Here is a 24,833-nt window from a genome sequence, read left to right on the forward strand (position 1 = left end):
GAGTCCAAATGGACACGAGACATGAGATTGTGCCTTCCCACCTTTCTCCAGTGAGACCTGGCCCTGGGCAGGACGCCAGCTTGCAGATGAAAGGGCAGGTCAGGGGCCTTCCTCCTGCCCCCCTAACCTATCCCCTCCTCTTCTGCAAGTTTGCTCATCTGTGCTGGAGACCGCACCCCCCACCCCACCCCCCACCCCCGCGGTGCTGGAGCCACACCTGTCACAGGGAGTGGGGCCCACGAGAGGGAAGGAAAGCTCTACCCCCACTGGCACTATTGTAACCTGGCTTCATGCACTTTGGGCTGGTTATTGGATAACACTGTTTTTGTCGCTGGTGCTTTTGTGGGTGTTTTGGCAACCTGCCCCGTCAGTGTGGACCGTCCCTGCGTTCTCTTGGCCCCGGCATATGCATCTCTAACTGGCTGGCTGCTTGAGGCTCCTGGGACTCTGGTACCATCTTCAGCTTCTCTCTGCTGGGCTGAATTAGCCTGGCCGGGTGGTCTAAGACCTGACGTGAGCCCATGCTGCGTCCGTCTCTTGCTTGTTCCTGGATCTCATCCAGGAGAAGTCATGAAAACTCTCGAAGGTCGGGTCCATCCAGAGCCCAGAGCGTCTCCTTCATCAGCCGTCCAGCTGGTATCTGGGCCGTTGCCTTTCTCATCAGTGTCCCTGTTCAGCCTGCTCTGACTCTGTGACTCTAAGAGGCACATATCTGGCTTTCTGGGGTGGTACCGCTAAAGCCCCACTTGCAGGCCTTGAAGAGCAAGTGAGCACCCTCATCTCTCCTGCGTGGGGGGAGGTGGGCGTTCACAGCGCACTTGCAACTCTTTGTGTGTGCAAGTCCCCATTCTCTGCTCTCCCAGCACTTCCAGCCCTTGGTGTGGGACCAAGGTTTGGAATTCATCATCCAGCCCCGAGCACTCCCTCTTCACAGGTCCTCCAGAGGAGGCTGCTCTCTTTCTCAGCTCGCTAACACGTTAATCGTCTTAGGCTCTCAGGCAGAAGTTTTACTTACCATCCCGTGTCACTAGGAAACTAGACACATGTGTGGGGTGACTGGGCAAATACAGGACAAGAAATGACCCAGTAAGAGAATCCAAGCAGGATGTGGTCAAGTGGTGTTTCAAGGAAGAGCATTGCAGGTGTCAGTGTGAAACTGAGTCAATACTTAGGAAAGGAGTTTAGCTGTAGACACAGGTGGAAGGAGTAGGTTGATTCAAAGGGCTAGGATTTCACAACAGGTGAAATATGAAAATGAACAAGTAAAACAAAAAGTAAACTTTAAGCAATATACTTACTTTGTGGCCTTCCTTTGATCATTTTCTTGAAGTTTATTTATTTATTTTGAGAGAGAGGGAGAGACAGTGTGAGTTGGGGACGGGGAGAGGAAGAGAGAGAGAGAGAGAGAGAGAGAGAGGATCCCAAGCAGAGTCCACACTGTCAGCCCAGAGCTCAACACGGGGCTTGAACCCACCTGAGTCAAAATCAAGAGTTGGACGCTTAACCAACTGAGCTATCTAGGCACTCCTCCCTTGGTCATTTCCAAATAAAGTGGTCTATTCTCTCTCTGGTTCTATAAATGTTATATATCTCATAGGTAAAGTGATCAATTTAGTTACTAGTAATGACCAAAGAGGAGAGTTACTCAGTCACGCACGCACTCTGTGCTCTGCTGTGCTAGATCCTGAGGAATAGAAACAACAACATATGGGCCCTACTCACAGGCAATTTATTTCTGAGTTGGGGGAGCCTAGCAGGGCTGGCCAGAAAAGGAGCCCCTGGGCCTGAGCTGTGATAGGTGATTGCAGTGCACCAGGAGGACTGTGACAGAAAGGTCACTCCAGGCAGAGGGCGCTGCACCAACAAAAAAGTTTCAGAAGGTCAACAGTGCCTGCAGCAGAAGCGAAAGAGGTGGGCAGGGCACAGCTGCATCAGCATCCAATATGGCGGCTTAAATCACACACATATTCCTGTCTATCCCATAGTACAATAAACATGTAAGGATGGTCCAGGGCAGAGGTCAGCAGATGACAGGCTGGGGGCTCAAGTAAAATTTTACCAACTCACACATTTCTCATTCCTAATCCTTACAAGAACCCTGTGTAATAAGCACCGTCACGTTCACGATGCAGATGCAGAATTGAGACTCCCAGTCCTGAGGTAGTCAAGGAAATTCTTCAGGTCTCACATTAATTGTCACCTAGTCAATCAAACCTTTTCTGACCCTCCCAGAACACCCTGTAGTTCTCCCTTGCAGCCTTTCTGTAATTCTGAACATTCAATTCTGACAACGTGATGCAAGGGCTTCATGAGGGCAGGAGTCCTGTGTGTTCACCATCATCTATAGTGTGCAACAGTGCCCAGCACATAACAGGAACTCACTAAACATCAACTGACTGATTGGCAGTGTAGTGTAGCGATTTGAACCCAGGACAGACTTCTGTCTGCTGGCCATATCACCTTACCTGGCAGATGGCTGCTGCATCACTAGCACTGTTTCTCCTCCTCTTGTATCCAGTACAGCTCCTCACCACTTAGACCATCTTAGGTTCCTCTGTCCCTTCCTTCACATCTCTCCCTTTTTTCCCCACCCTTCTTCCTTGCTTCTGCAGCCTCTTCTTGATAGACTGTATCTTCTCCCCTTACTAATAGCCTAAATTAATTATAGGTCATGGGATTAGCTCGATAAAAAAAAATGAAATGTCAAAATAAAACCAAAACCCTTTCAAATAGGCTGTTGCTTTATTTTGAGAGATGTATTCTCAAGGATTCATGTACTTCAAAATCACAGAATCCCAGCTTAGTTTTTCCATAGAAATAAGTTTAAATTGGGGAAACACTCGCAGAGAGTATACATATACAAGCGTTGTAAACTCAGGGCCTCGTTAAGATAGGATTAATATTACAGCCAGGTCTCCAACATTTTTCCATTATCCTTTCTGGTTATACACAATGTTTTGCTAATTTGAAAGTGGACCTGTTTTACTGCTGCATTATATTTTCAAAGCATCAGCCCTAATATTTTGCAGAGAATTTTCTCCTAATTACAATGGCAGGTGCTGGCCTTCTTCACAACTTCTTATTATATCTTCTGTTCTGAGTTTTGATTTGGAGCCATACTTTCTAGCACCATCACCAGCATGTAATAAATGCTTGCATAACATTGTCATAAGATGTTTAGAAAATACGCTAAACTTTTCTTACAAGGAAAGTCCTTGTAGAAGTACTGATGCTCAATCACAATCCCAGACTTTAGCCTCTACTACAAAGCTGTAATCATCAAGACAGCATGGTATTGGCACAAAAACAGACACATAGACCAATGGAATAGAATAGAAACCCCAGAACTAGACCCACAAACGTATGGCCAACTAATCTTTGACAAAGCAGGAAAGAACATCCAATGGAAAAAAGACAGTCTCTTTAACAAATGGTGCTGGGAGAACTGGACAGCAACATGCAGAAGGTTGAAACTAGACCCCTTTCTCACACCATTCACAAAAATAAATTCAAAATGGATAAAGGACCTGAATGTGAGACAGGAAACCATCAAAACCTTAGAGGAGAAAGCAGGAAAAGACCTCTCTGACCTCAGCAATCTCTTACTCGACACATCCCCAAAGGCAAGGGAATTAAAAGCAAAAATGAATTACTGGGACCTTATGAAGGTAAAAAGCTTCTGCACAGCAAAGGAAACAACCAACAAAACTAAAAGGCAACCAACGGAATGGGAAAAGATATTTGCAAATGACATATCGGACAAAGGGCTAGTATCCAAAATCTATAAAGAGCTCACCAAACTCCACACCCGAAAAACAAATAACCCAGTGAAGAAATGGGCAGAAAACATGAATAGACACTTCTCTAAAGAAGACATCCGGATGGCCAACAGGCACATGAAAAGATGTTCAACGTCGCTCCTTATCAGGGAAATACAAATCAAAACCACACTCAGATATCACCTCACGCCAGTCAGAGTGGCCAAAATGAACAAATCAGGAGACTATAGATGCTGGAGAGGATGTGGAGAAACGGGAACCCTCTTGCACTGTTGGTGGGAATGCAAACTGGTGCAGCCACTCTGGAAAGCAGTGTGGAGGTTCCTCAGAAAATTAAAAATAGACCTACCCTATGACCCAGCAATAGCACTGCTAGGAATTTACCCAAGGGATACAGGAGTACTGATGCATAGGGGCACTTGTACCCCAATGTTTATAGCAGCACTCTCAACAATAGCCAAATTATGGAAAGAGCCTAAATGTCCATCAACTGATGAATGGATAAAGAAATTGTGGTTTATATACACAATGGAATACTACGTGGCAATGAGAAAGAATGAAATATGGCCTTTTGTAGCAACGTGGATGGAACTGGAGAGTGTGATGCTAAGTGAAATAAGCCGTACAGAGAAAGACAGATACCATATGGTTTCACTCTTATGTGGATCCTGAGAAACTTAAAAGAAACCCATGGGGGAGGGGAAGAAAAAAAAAAAAAGAGGTTAGAGTGGGAGAGAGCCAAAGCATAAGAGACTGTTAAAAACTGAGAACAAACTGAGGGTTTATGGGGGGTGGGAGGGAGGGGAGGGTGGGTGACGGGTATTGAGGAGGGCACCTGTTGGGATGAGCACTGGGTGTTGTATGGAAACCAATTTGACAATAAATTTCATATATTGAAAAAAAAAAAAAAAAGAAGTACTGATGGTCAGGGGTGCCTGGGTGGCTCAGTCGGTTAAGCATCTGACTTCAGCTCAGGTCATGATCTCTCAGTTTGTGAGTTTGAGCTCTACATCGGGCTCTGTGCTGACAGCTCAGAGCCTAGAGCCTGGAGCCTGCTTTGGGTTCTGTGCCTCCCTCTCTCTCTGCCCCTCCCCCGCTCATGCTCGCTCTCTCTCTCTCTCTCTCTCCCTCCCTCTCTCTCTCTCTTAAAAATAAACATTAAAAAATAAAAACAAAGAAGTACAGATTCTCATAAACAGTGTGGTTCATATAATTGTGATGAGGAGAGCCGCTATTTCTGTTTACAAGATCATTCTGGCCATGAAAATAGCACAAATTTAGCCTACAATTTACTCTGCTAGCAAGCTTTTTTGGATGGGGCTAGGGGGTGATTAAAATTGTTCACTTTTTTGTGTGTGCAGAAAATGAGACTTAATTTGATATGGCATTGTTTGAAATGCACACAAAATGTAACTGTACATTTGATAAAAATCAACGGGGCTGTGTCTTTTAAAACTTTTCAGTAGAGTGAAAAACAATCACTGCTTTATTTCTGCTAGTGTATCTCTAGCTGAATGCTGAATGTATACACAGACTCTGTATTTTTTAAGTCAATGATAGAGAAACAGAGACAGCAGGAAATCAAGGAAATATGAGATTTTGCAATAATTTGCCATTTTGAAAAATTCCTTTTTTTTGAAAAATTACTTTTTAAATATACTCTAGGAAAAAATCAAATAACCCAACCTTTCCAGCCCTGTGATTAACTAAATCATTAATAACAAAATATATCACCAATGGTTTAGTCCTAATGGAAGAGGTGAAAGATAGGGAAAGTTTTCACTGCATTAGAAATTAGACTATATAACAACCAGAAAGAGAGAATTTGCATAGATAATATATATATATATGCAATGTGTATATGTATATATATATATATATACATATATGTGTGTGTGTGTGTGTGTGTGTATATATATATATACATACATATATATATATATATATATATATATATATATATATATATATATATATGCTTTGTACTTCAGGTTCAGAAAAAAATTTAGGGCATTTGGAGCCAGGCTAGTACTAAATAAGTCAATGATTCCTAGTAAAATAAAAAATGAGTTTAAAAAAAATGATTCCTATGGGGCACCTGGGTGACTCAGTTGGTTGGGCATCTGACTCTTAACTTCAGCTCAGGTCACAATCTTGCTGTTTGTGAGTTCAAGCCCCATGTCAGGCTCTGCACTGACAGTGTGGATCTGCTTGGTATTCTTTTTTGCTCCCTCTTCCTCTGCTCCTCCCCCACTTGTGCATGCACACGTGCTCACTCTCTCACGCTCTCTCTCAAAACACATAAACTTTAAAAAATGAGTTCCAGAAGAGGAAGTATTTAAAGTTGTACAAATACTCAGAAAAATGACCAGACCATTGGAGCAGACACATATCTGTAGTGGATGCTGTAGGGTGCAGTACAGATCACCCAGCTGTTTGAGTGAGTGTCTGCTGATGGCTCAACCCTGAGTCTGTCCCCCCTCCCTCCCATTCCCAAGAGCTGATTTCCACTGAAGGGAGCTGCCTTGCTCAAGCCATGCCTCCTTTCCAGAGGCACCTACCTCGTTACTGGTTTCGGGGGTACAGAGTCCCACCTCTTGCTTCATTTGGGCTAACAAATATCCAGTTGGATTGGCTGAAGCCTCTGTTGCAATTTCATTGAAGCTCAGCTTCTCTCAAGGGATGTTCTGCTTTCCTCACACTGTTAGCAGTGTTGCTACTGAGAACATTCCCCAGTAAACCTCCTGCAAGCTCATCTCAGTCTCAGAGTTGATTTCCAGGGGACTCACCACAGTAAAACAAACATGAGAAGTAAAGTGATTTTTAGTATGTCTTCATGTAGAAATCAGGAAACTATAATTTTCCTATTTCCCATTCAAAGATTGCAGAGAAAAGATTTCAGATAGTAGAAGGCAGAGTAACAAGCAGCCGCAAGAACAGAAACAATGCCTGTAACATCCAATTTTCAGAAGAGGGGCTGAGCGGAGTCTAGAAAGTTAACAGGTGAGTTTTTCTCAGCCACGGTTCTGGAAAATCCTCAGTTTCTTAAGCAGACTCTGTTCTCCCTGACATGCTCTCAACCGGAGAAGCAGGCAGAGGTCACCAGTGATGAACTGGATATGATGCATAAATGTAATAGAGAAATCTAGTCCAACGGGTTGTCAGGTGGCAGGGAAAACAGAGCTCTGCACTGAAAATGCCCCAGTTTGGGTGAGGCTTTTTCCCTGAATCTTTAATAGGGAAGAGAGAGAACCCACATGTGATTCTCATTCCTTGATGATATATTATCTTCTTCCAAAAGTACAATAAGTACTCTGAAACGCTACATTGACTTCAAAAGTTAATTTTCATAAAAGCCCTGTCAGTTAATCAGATTTCTTTCCTCTTCTTTTGTAATCACCCTCTTTCCCTCCCTACATGCCCTACTTCCAAACCCAGTCTCCTCTTGTCCCCACGCCTTCCTCACCTACTCAGCGCTCACAAACACTACCTCTCAATTTGCCCTCCTTTCTGCCCACCCTCCCCAACACAACTTCGTGCCAGTTGAACTATATACCATAGGTGTAATCGACATGTAAGAAGCTTCCCAGGGGCTTCATTTCTCCTCTGCTGTTTTTCTTCAAATTGACTTCTCCCTCTGTAGCCCCTGCCACAGTTAATTGGGTGAGGGGACCCTAACTTGGGGGAACCAGTCAGGAGGCTGGACTGGACTAGAGGAGCTCGTACTTCTCTGTACATCACCACCCCATTTGGCATTCAACCTAAAGAGTTTTGCAAACCTCAGGGCTGAGATCACCTTTGGAAGTGACCACTGAAAGATTTAAGCCAGCCTGGTTTAAGCACAAGAGCTGTCACTGTGCGCAAGTCAATGATGTCATTTATGCCTCAATTTCCTAATGGTTCAAATATGGATGATACCACCAAGCTCCTAGTGTTCTGAGAATTAAAACTGAATGGAGCCTGGACAGTGCCTGACACATAACAGCAGTCACTTGGCAAAGGAGGTCTGGTATCTCTTCCTCTAATATTGATGATAAAGCCGGATGACTCCCCTTGAGTGTGGGCTGAGTCTAGTGACTCACTTCTAACAATAGACTACAGAAAGAGAACACTGGAAAGAGTACACTGCAACTTCACAGTGCAGAAGACTGGTTCTGTGTTAGGTCTTTGCACAAGACAACTGGCTTTCTACTTGACTTTAGCTATTAGCTTTGTCCTGAATCAACTGCAGGTACATGAGTTTCAACCGGGTGACCAGTCTCCCCTGACTTTGACCCAGTACAGATCCCTAGGAATTGAACCTGGGGCCAACATCATTTTTCTGTAGGGGTACAGTATTGAGATTCCAGAATAGAGAGAGATTTTGGAGTGTGCAGCACGGAGAGGAAGGATGGGATCACCTGGAGAAAGCACATACATTAGGAACAGAAAGATCAAGGCAGAACATACATTAGGGAATATCAAAAATTCTGGGGACCAAAGAGACTGGTAAGACATGTATGAGGAGAAGCAGAGGAGTGTCAGGGAAACCAAAAGTTTAAGGATGCAAGCCATCAGTGAGCCATGAAATCAACTTACTTGGTTGTAACTGATTGGCACTGAAAAAGAATGCAACTGAAAATATCAGAGTTTCTTGTGTACAGTTAAGGATGATTACTATGTTGGGAAACTTCAGTTTCAGCTGTGTCTATGTACGTGTTTACTGGGTTACTACGTAAAAATTTCCTTCTTGAGTTGTAGTCAAAGACATTGGAAAAGCACTGAGGGAGGAGTTCCAGGGGGAGGAACTGTCCACAGACCCAAATGCAGTAGACAGGTCTAGAAAGGCAAGAGATGAATCAAAATGTCCACGGGGTGTGAGCTCATGATACAGTGGAGTGGTAATGATTTTGCAATACATCAGTGTATCAAATCAACGCTTTGTATGCCTTGAACTTACACGATGTTATATGTCAATTGTATCTCAATAAAGCTGCGGGGATAATGTACATCAGATACGACAACAAGGAGGTGTGGCGACCTGGTCAGAGTAGTTGCCACGGTGTATTGGAGGAGCACCCGCAGCGCTGGGTGGAGAGGTGTGTGGGAGTTTAGAAGGGAGAGAACAAGAATAGATCTCCTTTTCAAGAACCTTGGCAGAGAAAGGAGGAACCAGGTAGCTATGGAGGGGACTTAAGATCAGGTGTATTGCTTACTAAGCATAGGATTTCAAAAAATCTATAGAAGCAGCTGAAGATACAGGCCAAAGTGGATCATATGTGGAGCAAGCTCTGAGAGAGAAAGGGTCAGGAGAATGGCTGCAAGAGCTGACTGCGGCCAGGGAGTGAGGTCTGGGGGAAGCCCCCAGTCTAGCATAGGTGACATGTGGGTGCACATTAGTGAGAGATGGAAACTGTGGCAAGTTCACATGTGAAAGCCTGAATGTCCTCCATAAAATAAGGCTGACATTCAGACAAATTGTGAGCTCTTAACAATTTTTATAATATTGTTGCTCTTCCTACAAGATGCTAAATAATCTCAATTATGGACACTGCAAGTCATGTAAAGCTGTTGCTCAGCCGGGCGCAGGACTGTAATGGGGCCCAGGATGGGTGCTGAGGGTGCACTCCAGCCCTCGGGGCAGTCAAGAAGAGGTGGGCCCAGGTATGTGTTACAGAGCATCTCAATGATGGCAGAGCAAGAGGTGGGACAGGTCATGCTGTTGGCAGCAGGGACCAATGTGTGAGTTCTCTGAGTTCAGATTACATGGGAAGCCAGGATGTTCAGGCAGGCGGGAGTTTGGTTGTGACAAGCTGGTGGTACATTTTGTACCCCCTGGTGGCAAGAGGTACCAGACGGGACCCATTAACCTCTGCAGAAACCTCTGTAAACCTTTTCTGTAAAGGGCCAAACATTAAGTATTTTAGGCTTCGAGGGCCATTCAGTCTTTGCACATAAAGAAATGAGCATGGTCGTGTGCCAACAAAATTTTATTTACAAAAACAGGCAGTGAGTCATGGTTTAAGGACTCCTGCACTTGAATATTTTAGTAGGAATATTATTAAAACAGTTTGATATTGTTCCCAAACGAAATCATGGCTTAGAGAAGGCTGTCATTTAGACAGTGATCATACATTAAACAAATCTTAAAAACACATAATTTAGGGGCACCTGGGTGGTTCATTTGGTTAAGCATCTGCCTCTTGATTTCAGCTCAGGTCATGATCTCACTGTTCATGGGTTCGAGCCCTGTATTGGGCTCTGCACTACCAGTGCAGAGCTTGCTTGGGATTCTCTCTCTCTCTCTCTCTCTCTCTCTCTCTCTCAGAATAAAGAACTTTTAAAAATACACAACTTATTTGGAAATTATGTGATAAATGGTTGGTATTACCATTGAGATCTTTAGGAAAGTAGTTTTATGGTACAGATAACTGTGCTTTAGGCTATGAAAATGGATGTCACTTAAACTTTATGTATTGATTTGTATAGTACTGTATATTTTTCCCTATCAGTTACCCATTTTGAGGATCATCCTTGAAATGACAAGGAGGGAGACAATTGATCTGGGGAGAGTAATGAAAGCCTGGAACAGTTGGAATTAAGCAATTTGATTTCCATTTCTTAAGGACACTACAGTGATTATAGGGCTACACGAAGAACCCACGTGAGGCTTGGGATCCTGACATTTTCAGAGATGGCATGATGGGGAGATTTTTTCCTGACTGCACACGTGTAACAGCAGATTGTGGGGTGAGGATTTTTGGCTGGAGGGTCAGGCACAGACACACAGGAGTAAGGCATGGTGCCCACCATTGGGCAAGTCAGGAAGTGTTAGTAACTTCTAACCACGTCTGGTCATCTGCGTTTCCAGGCTTCCCCTGAGGCACTCACCCACAGGTGAGCATAGTATCTACTTCTGTTAACATTTCTTCCGCTCCCATTAGCTTGTATGTATAACGAGACCACCCTTAACTTTCAGAACTCGACTAAAGAGACCAAAATGCTCTTCTGCCTTCACAGGGAACAAATGGGTGCGCACTTCAGGACAGCAAAAAGAGCTGGTAATTACTGAAAACCTACTATGTGTTGTTTTTGTCATCGAATGCTCATCAACGTCTTGAAGTAGATAACTACTCCCATGCTAGAGATAAGTTAACTGAGATTTGGGGAAATTAAGAAGACCCTTTCAATATCACAAAATTAAGTGGCATAGTTAGATTTAAATCCGGCTCTGCTCCTTCCCAAACACCAGAACCGCAGTTCTCTGTGTAGAGGCCACTGTGTACAGTCCCTGGACCAGCAACCGCGGCACCTGAGAGCTTGTTAGAAATGCAAATACTGGGGCGCCTGGGTGACTCAGTCAGTTTAATGTCTGACTTTGGCTCAGGTCACGATCTCACAGTTCGTGAGTCTGAGCCCCGTGCTGGGCTCTGTGCTGACAGCTCAGAGTCTGAAGCCTGCTTTGGATTCTGTGTCTACCTCTCTGTTTGCCCCTCCCCTGCTCATACCCTGTCTGTCTCTCTCAAAAATAAGGTAAGTATTAAAAAGAAGAAATAGAAATGCTCTCATCCCAACCCAGACCTACTGAATCAGAGACACTGGGGAGATGGGACCCAGCAATCTGCTTTCACACGGCCACCAAGGAGCTGTGATGCATGCTGAGGTTTGAAACCACTGCACCTACTGCCTCCAGGGAAGAGGGGATACTGCGGTAAGTGCCAGGTTATAGGACAGCAAGCAAGAATAGGCTTGGCCACACTGAGCAGCCCTGAACAAAAAACTAAGGTGCTAAGGGAGGAGACAGGGCAGCAGGGGCGTTGATTTTTCTGGCCACTCGATGTCCAGCCCTTCCAAGAGCAATGCACTCCTATCACAAATTGCTGTGGATAAAAGGAAAGAACTACACGAGAGCTATTTTGTTGATATCGATTCTTCTAACAACCTATGTGCTGCCTGGTATTGCTCTACTGGAGATGGGGAACAAGTTAAGTAAGGGGCCCAGGGCCAAATTACCATGGGGGACAAACTTTGGGCTTCCAGAGGACTGCTGCCACCCAGCCCTGTGGGCACACCTCCTCTACCTGCTGGCGGACATCAGCATGGGGTTGGGTGTGGGGGAATGAAGACCAGCAGTCCCCAACGTGGAGGGAGTCTACATCAAGCAGCTCTCATCTAACCGGTGCTGTTTTCACACTGCACACCTTCTGGGTGTCCAGGTGAGACGGCAAAGAGGAGGGAGGACACAGCACCGGTCAGGGCTGGGTGAGGTGCCTCCCGCCCCTGCCCCCTGTGCATCTGCCCTCCTGTGAGAAAAGCATTGCCAGAACACGACAACTCCCAGAGCCATCTATGGCAATGCTCCCTGACCCTCAGAGGTTTCAAAATGATTAAAACCAAGAGCAGCCCAGACCTAACAGACCCAACCCATAACTTGTTCTCGAAACTTCCCAAACCAACGCAGAAGCCGAAACTCGCCCCACCCATTATGCCTCCGGGCCAACGGGCAGGACAAAAATTCAGGAAGAACGTTCAATGCCCAGACAAGTAAGTGTGTTGTTTTGTTTTTCCAAGCAGTACTGATGGCTTAAACAAACAAGCGCTCACACCTCCAGCCAGGGAAGGGCGTGAAGGAGCAATCAGGTGCGTGAGCAGGAGGAACACAGGACACTTGGGGTCCAGGCAGGAACAGCCCACCCCCCAGAAGAGCCCACTTTATTTACGTGCCCAGTCAGTGCTTTCCCACAGGATTCTTGGGCCATTCTGTGCAAGCAGGAAGACCTCATTTATGACTTCCTTTGAAAAAGGACTTAGAAGCATTCGTGGATTGTATTTATGTGGTATCAGGTATGGGATGTCACTCCATTTTGCCCTGGTGCAAGCAGGGTTTCTTGCCATGTAAAGGCTGCATGAGGCCTTCTCTTTCTACAACCGGGGCGGTAGAGGCAGTTTCAAATAAAATTAAGCACTGCTTAGTCACACAGTTTTCCATTCTTCCTGTTTTCTGCTTCTTTGATTAAATGATAGATCCTAAATGGGAGCAAACGTTATTTGTCAAATCTTTCACAACAATCCTTTTTAGAAGGAGGATCTTAAATAATAAATCATGAGTCACCTCTTTTCTTTCCCCCAAACTGCATTAAGGTCAAGTTGCAGCACTATTGATTTCCAAGTGTTCATTATCTGCCTTTTCTCCAAGGGTAGGCTGTTAAAGGTAGTGAGGGTAAAAATCGTTCCTAACTAACTAGCTCACTCTTGAGCTAACTGCCAATTTTTGGCACACGTTAAAGCTCTCTCAGAGAGCTGGTTACCAGACTGTCACTTCAGTCAATGTTAAAAAGCATAGCAATTTTTTTTCTGGCCACCCACTGACCAAATAATTTCTCTCCCGTTTCTTGAGATTTGCATACAACTTGAAATGGTAGAGCAAAGGTCCAATGAACGTTTTCATGGCATTTACCAAGAGACACAGAATGTGGGGTGGGCAGGGGGCACGAGGGCAGTGGGAGGGTTGGAAGGTGTAAAGTCACAGCACTGGATACCGTAACTAGACACAAACGAAGGCCAAGTCTACCAAAATGGTGGCTCAGGTTCACTGGGCTCTGTGCCTGTCTTCGTTCATAGCCGAGGTTTAAATAATCTCAAGTTAAAACAGAACCATCACCACTATGATAAATACAACTCTAAATATATAGTTACAGGTTCACTGTGTTTTGACTGAGGGCGACAAAGCAAAATAAAGCAATAATCGAGACCACAGACTCTAGTCAACAGAGAGATGAATTCGAATTCCAATTTTGTCATGTGCTGGTTGACAGTGCAAAAGTTCTTAAAACGATCTGAATCTTAATTCTCTCCTTTGTAAAGTGGGAATGGCACCACTAACCTCAGGGAATTGTTCTGGAAATTTGAGATTGTGTTCAGTTAGCTTGGTGTGTGGCACACAGTAAGTGCTCAGGAAGCAGGGCCATGGTCACTACTATTTCGCTACACCAAGGGGCAGCTCACTGTGTGTTGTAGCAGTTAAACACTGATGCCTCAAAAGGTCCTTGGAGGATCAACCCAGTCAGATTCTTACCCAGTCCGAATTCAAGAGCCTTGGCTTGTCACAGGGACTGCCCACTCTCACAGTTGAAAATTACACTGTCCTTCTGGCCAGCGGTGAAGCACAAAAATTCTCCAACCTTCCACACAACCTGCTGAACAAAAGTAACCGGATCAGGTTCTTCTGGTTGGTTTCCCTTTCCCGCCAGCTGTCTGCTTTTAAAAAAACGCTCCCTCCCGCAAAGTGGGAGTGTCCTTTACATTGCCCAAATCACGCTGCGTTTATTTCATCCAGGTTTTTCTCCGTGGATGACCTATTTCTTAAACCCACCTGGCCCCTCCTGATACATAAAACCTTCAGAGGTCTCCCTTTGAGAGAAAGGAGTCAGAAAAGGATATAAATCAAAGTGAAATAAAGTAGACGCAAGGCACTAAATGAGCACAGTGGACCCAAACCTAGAAACCCAAGGACGTTGCATGGAAATCCAGAGAGACCCTTTTCTCAATTAGTTGTTTCACACTTTCTTGGTGGAAACTGGCTTTAACTTGGGGATAGCAAGCTGGTAAGTCCAGTTACGATGAGGGGGCTGCTGCTGTGAGACAATTGCTAACCTTACCTTTAAGTGAGCCGACATGACGGATTAAAATCCTTCCCCAATGGTGTAACTCAAGGGCCTCTATGTAACACCGCAAGTGAGAAAGTTTTCTCTGCCAGAGGACGAGCATGCGTCCTCATTTCTGAAGAACACTACTCTTGTGATCACATACTGCTGGCTCCGTGGTAGAGGCTGCAGAGCTGCTAAAAGCCCTCCTATAACAGGGACACCTGTAATGACAGCAGTCACCCACTTTCTCAGAGCTGACGTTTTATGTATCCCATTTAATCCTACTCTAAGTCTGTGAGGGGTATTACTGCCCTGTTTTAGAGACGAAGGACCTAAGGCCTGGTCATGTCAAGTAGCTTACCCAAAGCCACATGGCCAGGCTGGGATTCAAACCCATGTCTATAGGATTCCAGTGCTGGGCCATGCTGACTCTCAAAACCTATAACTCCAGGGCACTATGTTCAAGGGCCTATCTGTGTTCGCTCTTCCTGAGTTTTTAAGTTATTTTACTGTGCAGTCTTCTTCTTATGGATGCATTTTAAAACATAATTTGGTTCCTTTAGATTTTTTTTTAATGTTTACTTATTTTTGAGAGAGAGAGAGAGAGAGAGAGAGAGAGAGAGAGAGAGAGAGAGCACGCGAGCAGGAGAGGGGCTAAGAGAGGGAGACAGAGGATCCGAAGTGGGCTCCATGCCGACAGCACAGAGCCTAATGCAGGGCTCAAATTCACAAACCATGAGATCATGACCTGAGTGGAAGGTGGACGCCTAACCGCACCAGCCACCCAGGTGCCCCTAATTTGGTTGCTTTAAAACAGCTTAGTATCGGTCTTGGGTTGATAGCTGTATGAAGCTGAGTGAAGGTAGATGGGGGTTCACTATATGATTCTATTTTTGTATGTTTTTGACTATTTGTAGTAAGAAGTTTGGGTTTTGTTTTTTGGGTTTCTTTTTTTAGTTTTTAAATGGGCTTTTTGGAAATTTGGATGAGGTGACACTAATCGCTGAAGCGAGATTTCAACTCTCCACGGTGTCACGACGCTAGGATAACCCTGACTTGCCTTCTATGAACGAGCAGCTCCGGGGCTGTCCCTGTCAGTGTTTGTGCAGCCCTGTCACACAGCCGCCACCAGTGTCAGTCGCTTTCACGAGGTCAGAGCTGGCTGCTGACAGCAACTTTCTGACAAGGGAAGAGTGTTTCCTGGCCTCCACCCCACCCAGTCAGCACGTCTTCTTAGGTGTGCTGGATTTCACAAGAGGTGGGAGGGCTGCTGCCCTGAGACGGCCCTGTCCTCCACCTGTGCTTCCTTACCTGCGGCAGCAAAGACGATTTTACACAGAAAGCCTGGGCTGGTCAGGACTACACCTCCAAGGTGTTTTTCAGAAAAAAGCAACACAAAACAAAAAACACAACATCCAGGGGCGCCTGAGTGGCTCAGTCGGTTAAGTGTCTGACTTCGGCTAGGTCATGATCTCATGATTTGTGGGTTCGAGTCCCGCATTGGGCTCTGTGCTGACAGCTCGGGGCCTAGAGCCTGCTTTGGATTCTGTGTCTCCCTCTCTTTCTCTGTTCGTCCCTGCTCATGCTCTGTCTCTCTGTATCAAAAATAAGCATTAAAAAAGTTAAAACACACACACACACACACACACACACACACACACACACACACACATCGAGGCAAATAGTTCTAGTTTTTCTTACCTGTACCTTTTTTTCCAATCAATGACTTTTTTTTTTTTTTTCTGTTTTATCCACTTAGGCACAATTTCCTTGCTAAAAACAGGAAAAACGGGGCTACAAAAAGAGCAGGTGAACAGGTCACAATAATCTTTCCTGCTTTTACCTGTCACTCCCACAAGACAAACAGGCAGGCTGTACAGCAAACGCCTCCCTTTCCTGAAGGAAGGAAGGGCCAGACTGCAGGGTGGGGATGGACAGTGTTCCTCTAGGAAGAGGTCAGGAAATTTGGGCACCAGCCTCAGAAGGGAAAGGTCTCCTATCGCATAATTACGTTTTCCTTCTAATGACAAGAAGGGAAGGCCTCACTGGAAAAGGTGGGCATGTTCTTGAGTTGGGTCTCTTTGGTCGATGTTCCTATGGTGAGGTCTAAGTCTGGTTCCAGCACCCTGGCATAAGGAGCACAGCAGTGTTCCCCGGGCACAAACAAGTGAAATGAAAGTAACTTTTCCCTTCTCCAGGAAGGGGGAACAAAATGTTAAAAACTAAAAACAAAACAAGCAAGCAAGCAAACAAACAGGTGAAAATGTAGTAGAGAAGGTAGGCCAAAGGAAACATAATTACGTACATAAAATTTCCTAGAAAAATTTAAGCACACTGTCTATTGTGCCCACCACATTCCACCAAAGCTGTGATAAACTGAGTAGCAAAGGGTAGGCTTAATGTGAAAACAAAAAACAACATCCAATTTTATTTGTTCTTTAGCATTGAGATAACTCTCCCTGAATAAAACCAATTTGCTTACCTATCAGCCCATGAGTTAGTGGCATCATTTTCACAGGCCTAAAACAGAGTATGCCAATATCTTAAAATGGAGAAGACAGAACGTTCCAGAGATTGGGAAGCAAGGTAAAAAACTGAGTAGCCCAAAAACCACTTATGCACCATGGTACTTCCAACTCAATAGTTTTAAAAAAAAAAAAAAAAAAATATATATATATATATATATATATTATATATATGTATATGTGTATATATTTTATATATATATATGTGTGTGTATATACAAACAACTTAAAAAGCAAAATGAGGGGCACCTGGGTGGCTCAGTCTGTTGAGTGTCTCACTCTGGATTTTGGCTCAAGTCATGATCTCATGGTTTGTGAGTTGGAGCCTGGCATCAGGCTCTGCACTGATACCGTGGATCTTGCTTGGGCTTCTCTGGCTCCCTTTCTCTCTGCTCTTCCCTCACTTACATCCTCTCTCTCTCTCTCAAGAATATATATTCAAAAAAAAAAAAAAGAGAAAAAGAAAAAGAAAATGAACCCAGTAAGTAAATGCACAGCAGTAATAGAAGATACTGTATTTGGTTGGTTGAAAGCAGATTGCTAACGAGTCCAATTGGCCAGCCATAACCCGAAGTTATTTGCCAGAGTGAAGGGCACTTCTGGGGTCTGTCCTGTGTGGCAAAAGGGCAAGAAATTAACTCAAAACTGACCAGTAGTTTGGATATTTAATGGATGGGAGCACACTGTCAAAGAATGCAGCTACTTGCCATCATCTGAACATTACAAGGTGATAAGTTTAAAAAGTTGTATGGTTAATTCCAGGGTGATTTTATTTCATGGAGAGAAAACAAAAAACCCAACAATATCGTGATTTTCCTCATAGTAACTGGCATTTTCATTTCTCTTTTATCACATTATACAAAAAAAAAAAAAAAAAAATCAACAGAAATGCACCAAAACATACCCCCATACCTCTTAAATTAGCAGACTTAAAATTAAAACTTGAAGCAATATTTTGTTATATTTTGACTCAAACTCTATTTACAAATTAAATTGCACTTACAAAGATAGCAATATGTCTAATATGGTTGTAGGTTATTTCGCTTTATTGTGGTTTTATATCTCAATATAAAACTTTTAAAGCTTTCTTCAATAAAAATCATACTTTCTTTTGCAGTACATAATTCATTTACTCACTGGATTCCTGAACCAGTTTTCTCCTTTTGTGCTTTTCTGATTTTATTTTACAAATGGCATATACCTTCCAAGTAGGTACAATCAGACACTGTACTCATTATAAGAGACTCATTCATAAAAAGTGTTAAGAAACGAAATATTAGCAGTCTAATCCTTTGGTTCATCTTTCTAAAAAAAAAAATTCAACTGATAAAATTTACAAATTGGTGGTAACTCTTCTTTTTGGCTAAAAACAAATCCACCAGGTAGATTACTGATTAAAATCCAACACTGCTTTAAAAGTACCACATTCTTAGTCTCATCTGACTGCTTGAGGACGTCACTGTGTGCAACTCGTTTGACATGACACAGGATACAGTAAGGCACAAGTGGATGGTAAAAGAGAAAACACTTTAGGACTCTTGCGCTTTTCTTCCTGCACAAATACTAAAATATGTACCGTTTCCATGATAAAATAACGAAAAAGAAATACACATTTTTTTTTTGTTATGAAATACCTATACAAAAATTTTTAAAATTTACACCATCTGAGCTGCCAAAAAAGGTTTTAAAAAAGTATCAATTATTCCCCGTACATAAAACTCTCTCATCAGTAGGTCCAAGAGAAAAATGTCCCGGGCGCTTTACAGGAGGGAGGAGGACAAAAAGAATTCCCCTTCCTGTGCTCCCTGACCCCAACATAAGACAACACCAAAGGTCAGATGTTTACAGTAGTGTATTCTACTTATCATGACAAACGACTGGAAGCTGGAGGAAAGGAAGCGCGCCTGGACCGCAGTAAGGCACATCCGTGGACAGAGCAGCAACCCCGGCAGGCGGCCTGGGGGTGGCGCGTGCCTCCCCGCCTTCCAGGGAAGACCAAGGACTGCGTGAGGCTCCTCCAGAGGGCACAGGAACATCTCAACAGCAGGGGGAGACACGGGAGGTAAAACCTGCAGGTGAAGTTCTATACAGAAGTGGTCACTCGGTCAATGGTGTGATTGACCTCGTTCTTGTTTGAATCCAGTCCTTTAGCAGCATTCCGGTCGTTCCGTAAATTCTCCACTGTCTTTTTCATATTCTTTAGCTCCCCAGGGTGTGGAGTGGCTCGCCTCAGAAGTGTTCTCTGCAAACAAACAGGGGAGTGAATGTTTTGCTTTTATGCCTTTACTCTTTCCAGCAGGCGGCTGGGAGGCAGTGGCCTCCTTACCTCTGAGGAGCTATGAGTTAGAGTGGGTGAGAGCACCTCCTCCTGCCCCACGAGTGTTTATCGGCTGCTTACCAGTAAGCACTTAAGGGAACATGAACGTGGCACGGGACTGGTCTAGTCAAGACTGAAGGATTACGTTCACAATAAAAGGGTACTTCGTAAAATGTGAAATTAGTGTAATATGAAAATAAAGTTCGATGAACAGCAAGAAAAAAAAAGATTAAGATGTTAGTGTGGGGTGCGGAGAAAGAAGAAGATAAAGGGGTCAAAAACTTAAAATCCCTGAAATGTCCTATTACCCCAAGTGGTTCTGACTTCCTTCAACCCTGGAGGCATAGAAGTAGAAGGAAAAGGAAAGAGAGAGAGAGAGAGAGAGAGAGAGAGACAGACAGACAGACAGACAGAAGCGCTTCTTTTCTTATTCCGCTGCTGTGTGTGTTATTTACATCACCTACTGGAGTTCACAGTCTTCTAATAAAGGCTATGGTGCTGGAAGTGAAGTGATATGGCAGGGGCAATCTTTAAAAAAATGTATTATTTGACATGTTACATGCCCTCTGGCTCATAAAACAGTATCTGTATCTTTTAAATGGACTGTCCAAGGAGTTTCAGGAGGAGCCTAAAGTACGTTAACACAAAACTGCCAGGGCACTGTTGGCGGCCATGAAGGAGCGGGTGAAATCATCCCCCTCCAACAAGGCAGGAGGAATCAGCTATGAGGAGTCATTTCTGCTCAAGTTATTTTTTCATGACTAATTCCTACTTTGCAATCCACTACTGTAAATGGATGAAGTCCCATTTGGTGACAGCTGGAATAACAAAGACTACAGACAGTAATTTAAAAACCACACATTGCTTTGGGGGCTGCAGGTACTCCCTCTCAGCTCTGCTTATGAAAAATCTCAATTAGTGCAAGGAGTTTAAGCCAAAGTCAACTTGTAGTAAGATTTCGAGAGTTGTCACTGACTCCTGGAGATGTCAGCTGCCTGAGAGACATTTTCAAGTGTGAATGGAGTAAGGCTAAGTAGTACTTTCAGATCTCTTCTTGATTTTTGGATGAAAACTAGTAAATTAACCCAACTAATATCACAAGCACTCTGCCTAAAGGTGAAGGGAAGAATGGTTACGTGAAGAAGACACAGAAGCATGGCTCCACAGAAGGCAAGCTAAGTCACACTGCGAGATGTGAAGGGAGTCAATGTGGTACACCTATAAACGGGCGTGGGGAGGAGACTTCCTTCACCGAGAACAACAGACACAGAAAAAATTCCCCATCAATTTACTGCAGGCAAGAAGGGAAGCTATCACAAATAAAGAAAAAGAATATACACTATTCAAACAAACAAACAAAAAACAGAGTTCCATTTGCTTTATATACATTTGGTGAATCAGTACCTAGAAGTATCTAGTTTTGCCTTCTAAATTTTTTTTTTTTTTTTTTTTTTTTTTTACATGCTGAAGGCAAAGCAGAGAACAGTCAATTGGAAATTAAAAGAAATCCTTATTTTCCAGGTAGGCCATCAATTTCCACCTCCATACCGTTTCATTGTCTTCTTCGTCTTTCTCGTCTTCCAAAAATCGGATTGCACTGACTCTGTTCACGGCACGCTCATTCCAGGCCTCATCGGAGACATCATTCACCAAGCTTTCCAGAGCCCCACAGCGAGGCAGGTTCTCTGTCACGACAAAGACAACATTATCTGGGAAGTCGGTTCATGTGACTGGTAACTACTATGCAGTATTTAAAAAAATTTTAAACGAAAAGAAAAAAGTCTGGGACAGGGTTGCCCTTTCTTTTCAATGATGCATGATTCAATCTGAGATCATATAAAAGATCTGTTAAATTAAGGCTTAATATTTCATTAGAGAATGTCATCATAATTTGTAGAATCCTTTCTCACAATTCTTTTCTATACACTGACTTTGGGACACCAGTACTCTCCTCAGTAACACTTTCTGCCTTGTTTTTCCCCTGGGGTCTTAAAAGCTCTTCTAACAGGGCTGGGATTGGCAAGATGCTTTGGGGCCTTTCCACTTAGGGGACTCCTGTTCTCCCAGAGCACTCTAGGTCTCTTTTATAAAAACCAGCTCTCAGAAAAGGATTTTTATAGCAATTTGATGTTACTATGAATATTTTTTAAAACCACACGTAATTTACAACACAAAGGAACAATGACTCAAAACAACAGAAGGGCTGCAACGCTGTTCCACAGTGGTGTTCAGTACTAATCCTCTAAACCATCAGTTTGGATTTTAAGGGACTCTGTTAACTTTTTAAAAAGTATCTGTATTTTCAGCTTTAGCCACAGTTCAAACCCAAAAGGCTGTTTAAGGAATTTCAGATATGATAAGCAGGTGTGAGGGGTACGTTTTCTGCAAAGGTGCAGAGGAGCCTTCCCAGAGGAGACCCCCAGTGACCTCACCCAGGCTGGTCCGAGGAGTATATTAGACAAGTTACAGATGCATGTGGGAGTAAGAGGTCGTATGGATAGACATTAGCTCCTGTTCCTGTTAGTAGGAGCATGTGGCCATGTGAGTATTGTCCTTAAATTCACCTTGGCAAGTAGGTTCAGAAGGCAGCTGAGGAAGCAAGACACAGGTCAAAATCTTCTCTCCTGTGGCGTGATCTGTGTCCGTCTGGAACGTGAGCAGAGGCTGGGACTGGTTGTCCGACAACCACAGAGCCTTCAGCTTCAAGGCGGTCAGGGATAAAGGCAGATGTAATAGCCTAATTTAAAACAAAAGGAGACATCAGGGTCTCAGATTTTATAATGACATCAATTCCTGTCAATACAGACTGAATAAAAACATTACAAAGAACCTCCTGGGATCGGGTTCAACATGGAACAAGATGTTAATGTTTATAATAAGATCCTTGACATATTCTTTGTGAGCAGACTCCTCAGTTCAGTCACTGGGCTTCCCTCTTCTGCCGTCATCTTTCTTATTAGCTCCTCTGGCCATGGGGCAAAACATGAGGAAATTACGGAACACATGAGTCAAGTCTTGCACTAGGAGGTTTCGATTTAAAGAGAAAAAAAGCCAGAGTAATTGTGGAAGAACCCAGAAGCAGCAGTTTTTACTGAGTCAATGGCAACAGCCTCACCGACGATTACCTGTTTCCAGTAGCACCTGGCAAATCAAGACGACAGGAAGGAGATGCCTGGGATGTTGAAGAGTTTAAGTGGCAATTCAAATAAAGATTAAAAAGTTTTTCTCTTGGATTGCATTTCTCTAGGGAGCTTATTTTTAGGTATCAATTTCAAACATGTATCTTCCAGGTTCTAGAAGCTCCCACTTCCCAGACTCCTATGTGATAATTAATGTCCACTGAGATCGTATATATTAAAACACTTTAAAAATTGTAATGTGACACCTGAAGATTAATTTTATATTTATGTTCACACAAATGTCTGACACAGTGTCTACACTCAATTAACTCTATTTAGCAAAGATCCGCACCAGGAATCATACGTACTTGGTACTTGCCAAAGATTACTTTAGTGCAGTGGTTCTTAACCAGGGGCACTTCTGCCCCTAGGGATAGCTAGCAGTGTCTGCAGACATTTTTGGGAGGTGCTGCTGGCATCTAGAGGGTAGAGGCTGAGGATATTGCTATACATCTCATAATGCACAGGACAGCCCTGACAACAGAGAATTATCAGGACCAAGATGCTAACAGTGCGAGGGGTGAAAAGGCTGCTTTAGTGAAAACCAATGCTTTACACACGCCTACTGGTGCATGATGAAAATAACCAAACCTCTGTTAGGTACCAGAAACTTCTGGTGCAAAGAAGCTAAGGTTGTATTTGATAAGGTATTTTTACTCTGAGGATGTCTCTATGTATTAAATTACAATCTTGGCAGGGTCTTCATAAGCTGGACAATAATGAGGTGACTGCATTCTGAGGACTCCAAGATGAGGAACATTTTCTTAAAAGAAATCCCTGGCTCAGTAATACCATCAGAAATTCTATGACAGCACATATTGCTGGGGTTCTTTCTTTTATGAAATTGCACACCTATCTCCAGTTAACACATGTGGGGGGATCTACCTACACATCTTGCCAACAGATTAATGCTGCATTTTCAGACATAGATGCCATTCTGAATTGACAGGCTTATGGAAAATTAATGCGAACTCTATGTAGAGATATGAAGAGAAGTTGCACTCCGATATTATAAAACTATCTAAATAAAATGTAAGCACAGACTGGTTAAGTTACTTTAACAAATGAAGTGAAAATGATCAAAGAATGCATCGAGAGTGTTAACAACGGATGTATTATTGACAAACTTTTCACAAGAAAAATGTATGTGTTTCACATGATATTTACAATATACCAGTCATGCAGGCGACAATATAGTTTCTTTTCCTAACAATTAGTCCAGCAAAGGCTGGTCCATCCCACACGTATGTACTGGGTGCAGTACTGAGTCAGTGGAATTGTACCTCAGCGTCAATGCATCCATGAGATCTGCTTACGTTAAAGTACCCATGAATGGGGCGCCTTGGGGGGCTCAGTTGGTTGAGTGTCCAACTTCGGCTCAGGTCATGGTTTCACAGCTTGTGGGTTTGAGCCCTGCACCAGGCTGTGCTCTGACAGCATGCAGCCTGCTTCAGATTCTCTGTCTCCCTCTCTCTCTGCCCCTCTCTTGCTCACTTGCTCTCTCCCCCTCTCAAAAACAGACATTAAAAAAAGTCTCTATGTATTGTACGCTACAAAATTTCACTAATAAGGGCCAAACTGACTGAGAAAGAAATACGAACTTTTAAATCTCAGAATCCACCAAGGGGAGTGATGGGCTTATACCATGAAGGACGCCCAAGGGGATCCAAGGAAGCAGAGGCTTTACAGCTCTACTTACTGTCTTGAGGTGCTGGGTCTATGAAGGAGATAGAAAGTGAAATCTCTTCTGCTTATGCAACAAATTATTCTTGCCTCTGCCCAAAGGTTGTCACACATACACTCAAATGCAAGGAAGTTAAAGACAGGAGACATGTATTTGCCTGGCCTGGTGACAGGGATTTTAAGACTACCCTAACATACTGTGAAAGCTTCAAGTACCTCAAAGTCTTTCATTTTACTACTAACAAAAGGATAATTCTTTTGAATGTCTGTTCCTACTTCTTTAGAAATGTTTCAAGTTTTAGGGTCTAGGCACGATATCTACAGTTAGTGCCTCTAAATTTCTTAATCATGAGGGCATAAAGGAAAAAAAATTAAGATTTTAAAACTGGCACAAAACACAGATACTCAAACATGGTCATCATACCTTTTTATTAATGTTTGTTTGTTTGTTTGTTTTGAGAAATAGAGTATAAGTGGGGGAGGGGCAGAGAGGGGGGGGGGGACAGAGGATCTGAAGCTGGCTCTGTGCTGACAGCAGCGAGCCCAATGCAGGGCGTGAACTTACAAACTGTGAGATCATGACCTGAGCCGAAGCTGGATCCTGGAGCCCCTGGAGCCCCTGGTCATTGTACCTTCTTAGAAGAATAACTGGCTTTGCAGCTAAGTACTAAACCAAAGGTATAAATAAAAGGCTAAACAGAGCATCAATAATAAATAACAGCTTG

At 43.5% G+C, this 24,833-nt stretch overlaps 1 protein-coding gene across 1 annotated transcript in view; it reads right to left on the minus strand.

Annotated features, from left to right (window-relative positions):
* Positions 1–17,575: 17,575 nt before the first annotated feature.
* Positions 17,576–24,833, minus strand: part of LRRC1 (leucine rich repeat containing 1) — a 133,366-nt gene continuing 126,108 nt past the window's right edge. Inside the window, exons 12-14 of the mRNA XM_019457435.2 lie at positions 21,811–21,983; positions 20,795–20,931; positions 17,576–19,171 (exon numbers count right to left, since the gene is read on the minus strand). Of these exons, the coding sequence (XP_019312980.1) occupies positions 19,013–19,171; positions 20,795–20,931; positions 21,811–21,983 (469 nt within the window). The 3' untranslated portion in view covers positions 17,576–19,012. The remainder of the gene's footprint in view (positions 19,172–20,794; positions 20,932–21,810; positions 21,984–24,833) is intronic.

Source organism: Panthera pardus, unplaced genomic scaffold, assembly GCF_024362965.1.
Source record: "Panthera pardus isolate Hobbes unplaced genomic scaffold, ASM2436296v1 HiC_scaffold_17, whole genome shotgun sequence".
NCBI classification, from domain to species: Eukaryota; Metazoa; Chordata; class Mammalia; order Carnivora; family Felidae; genus Panthera; species Panthera pardus.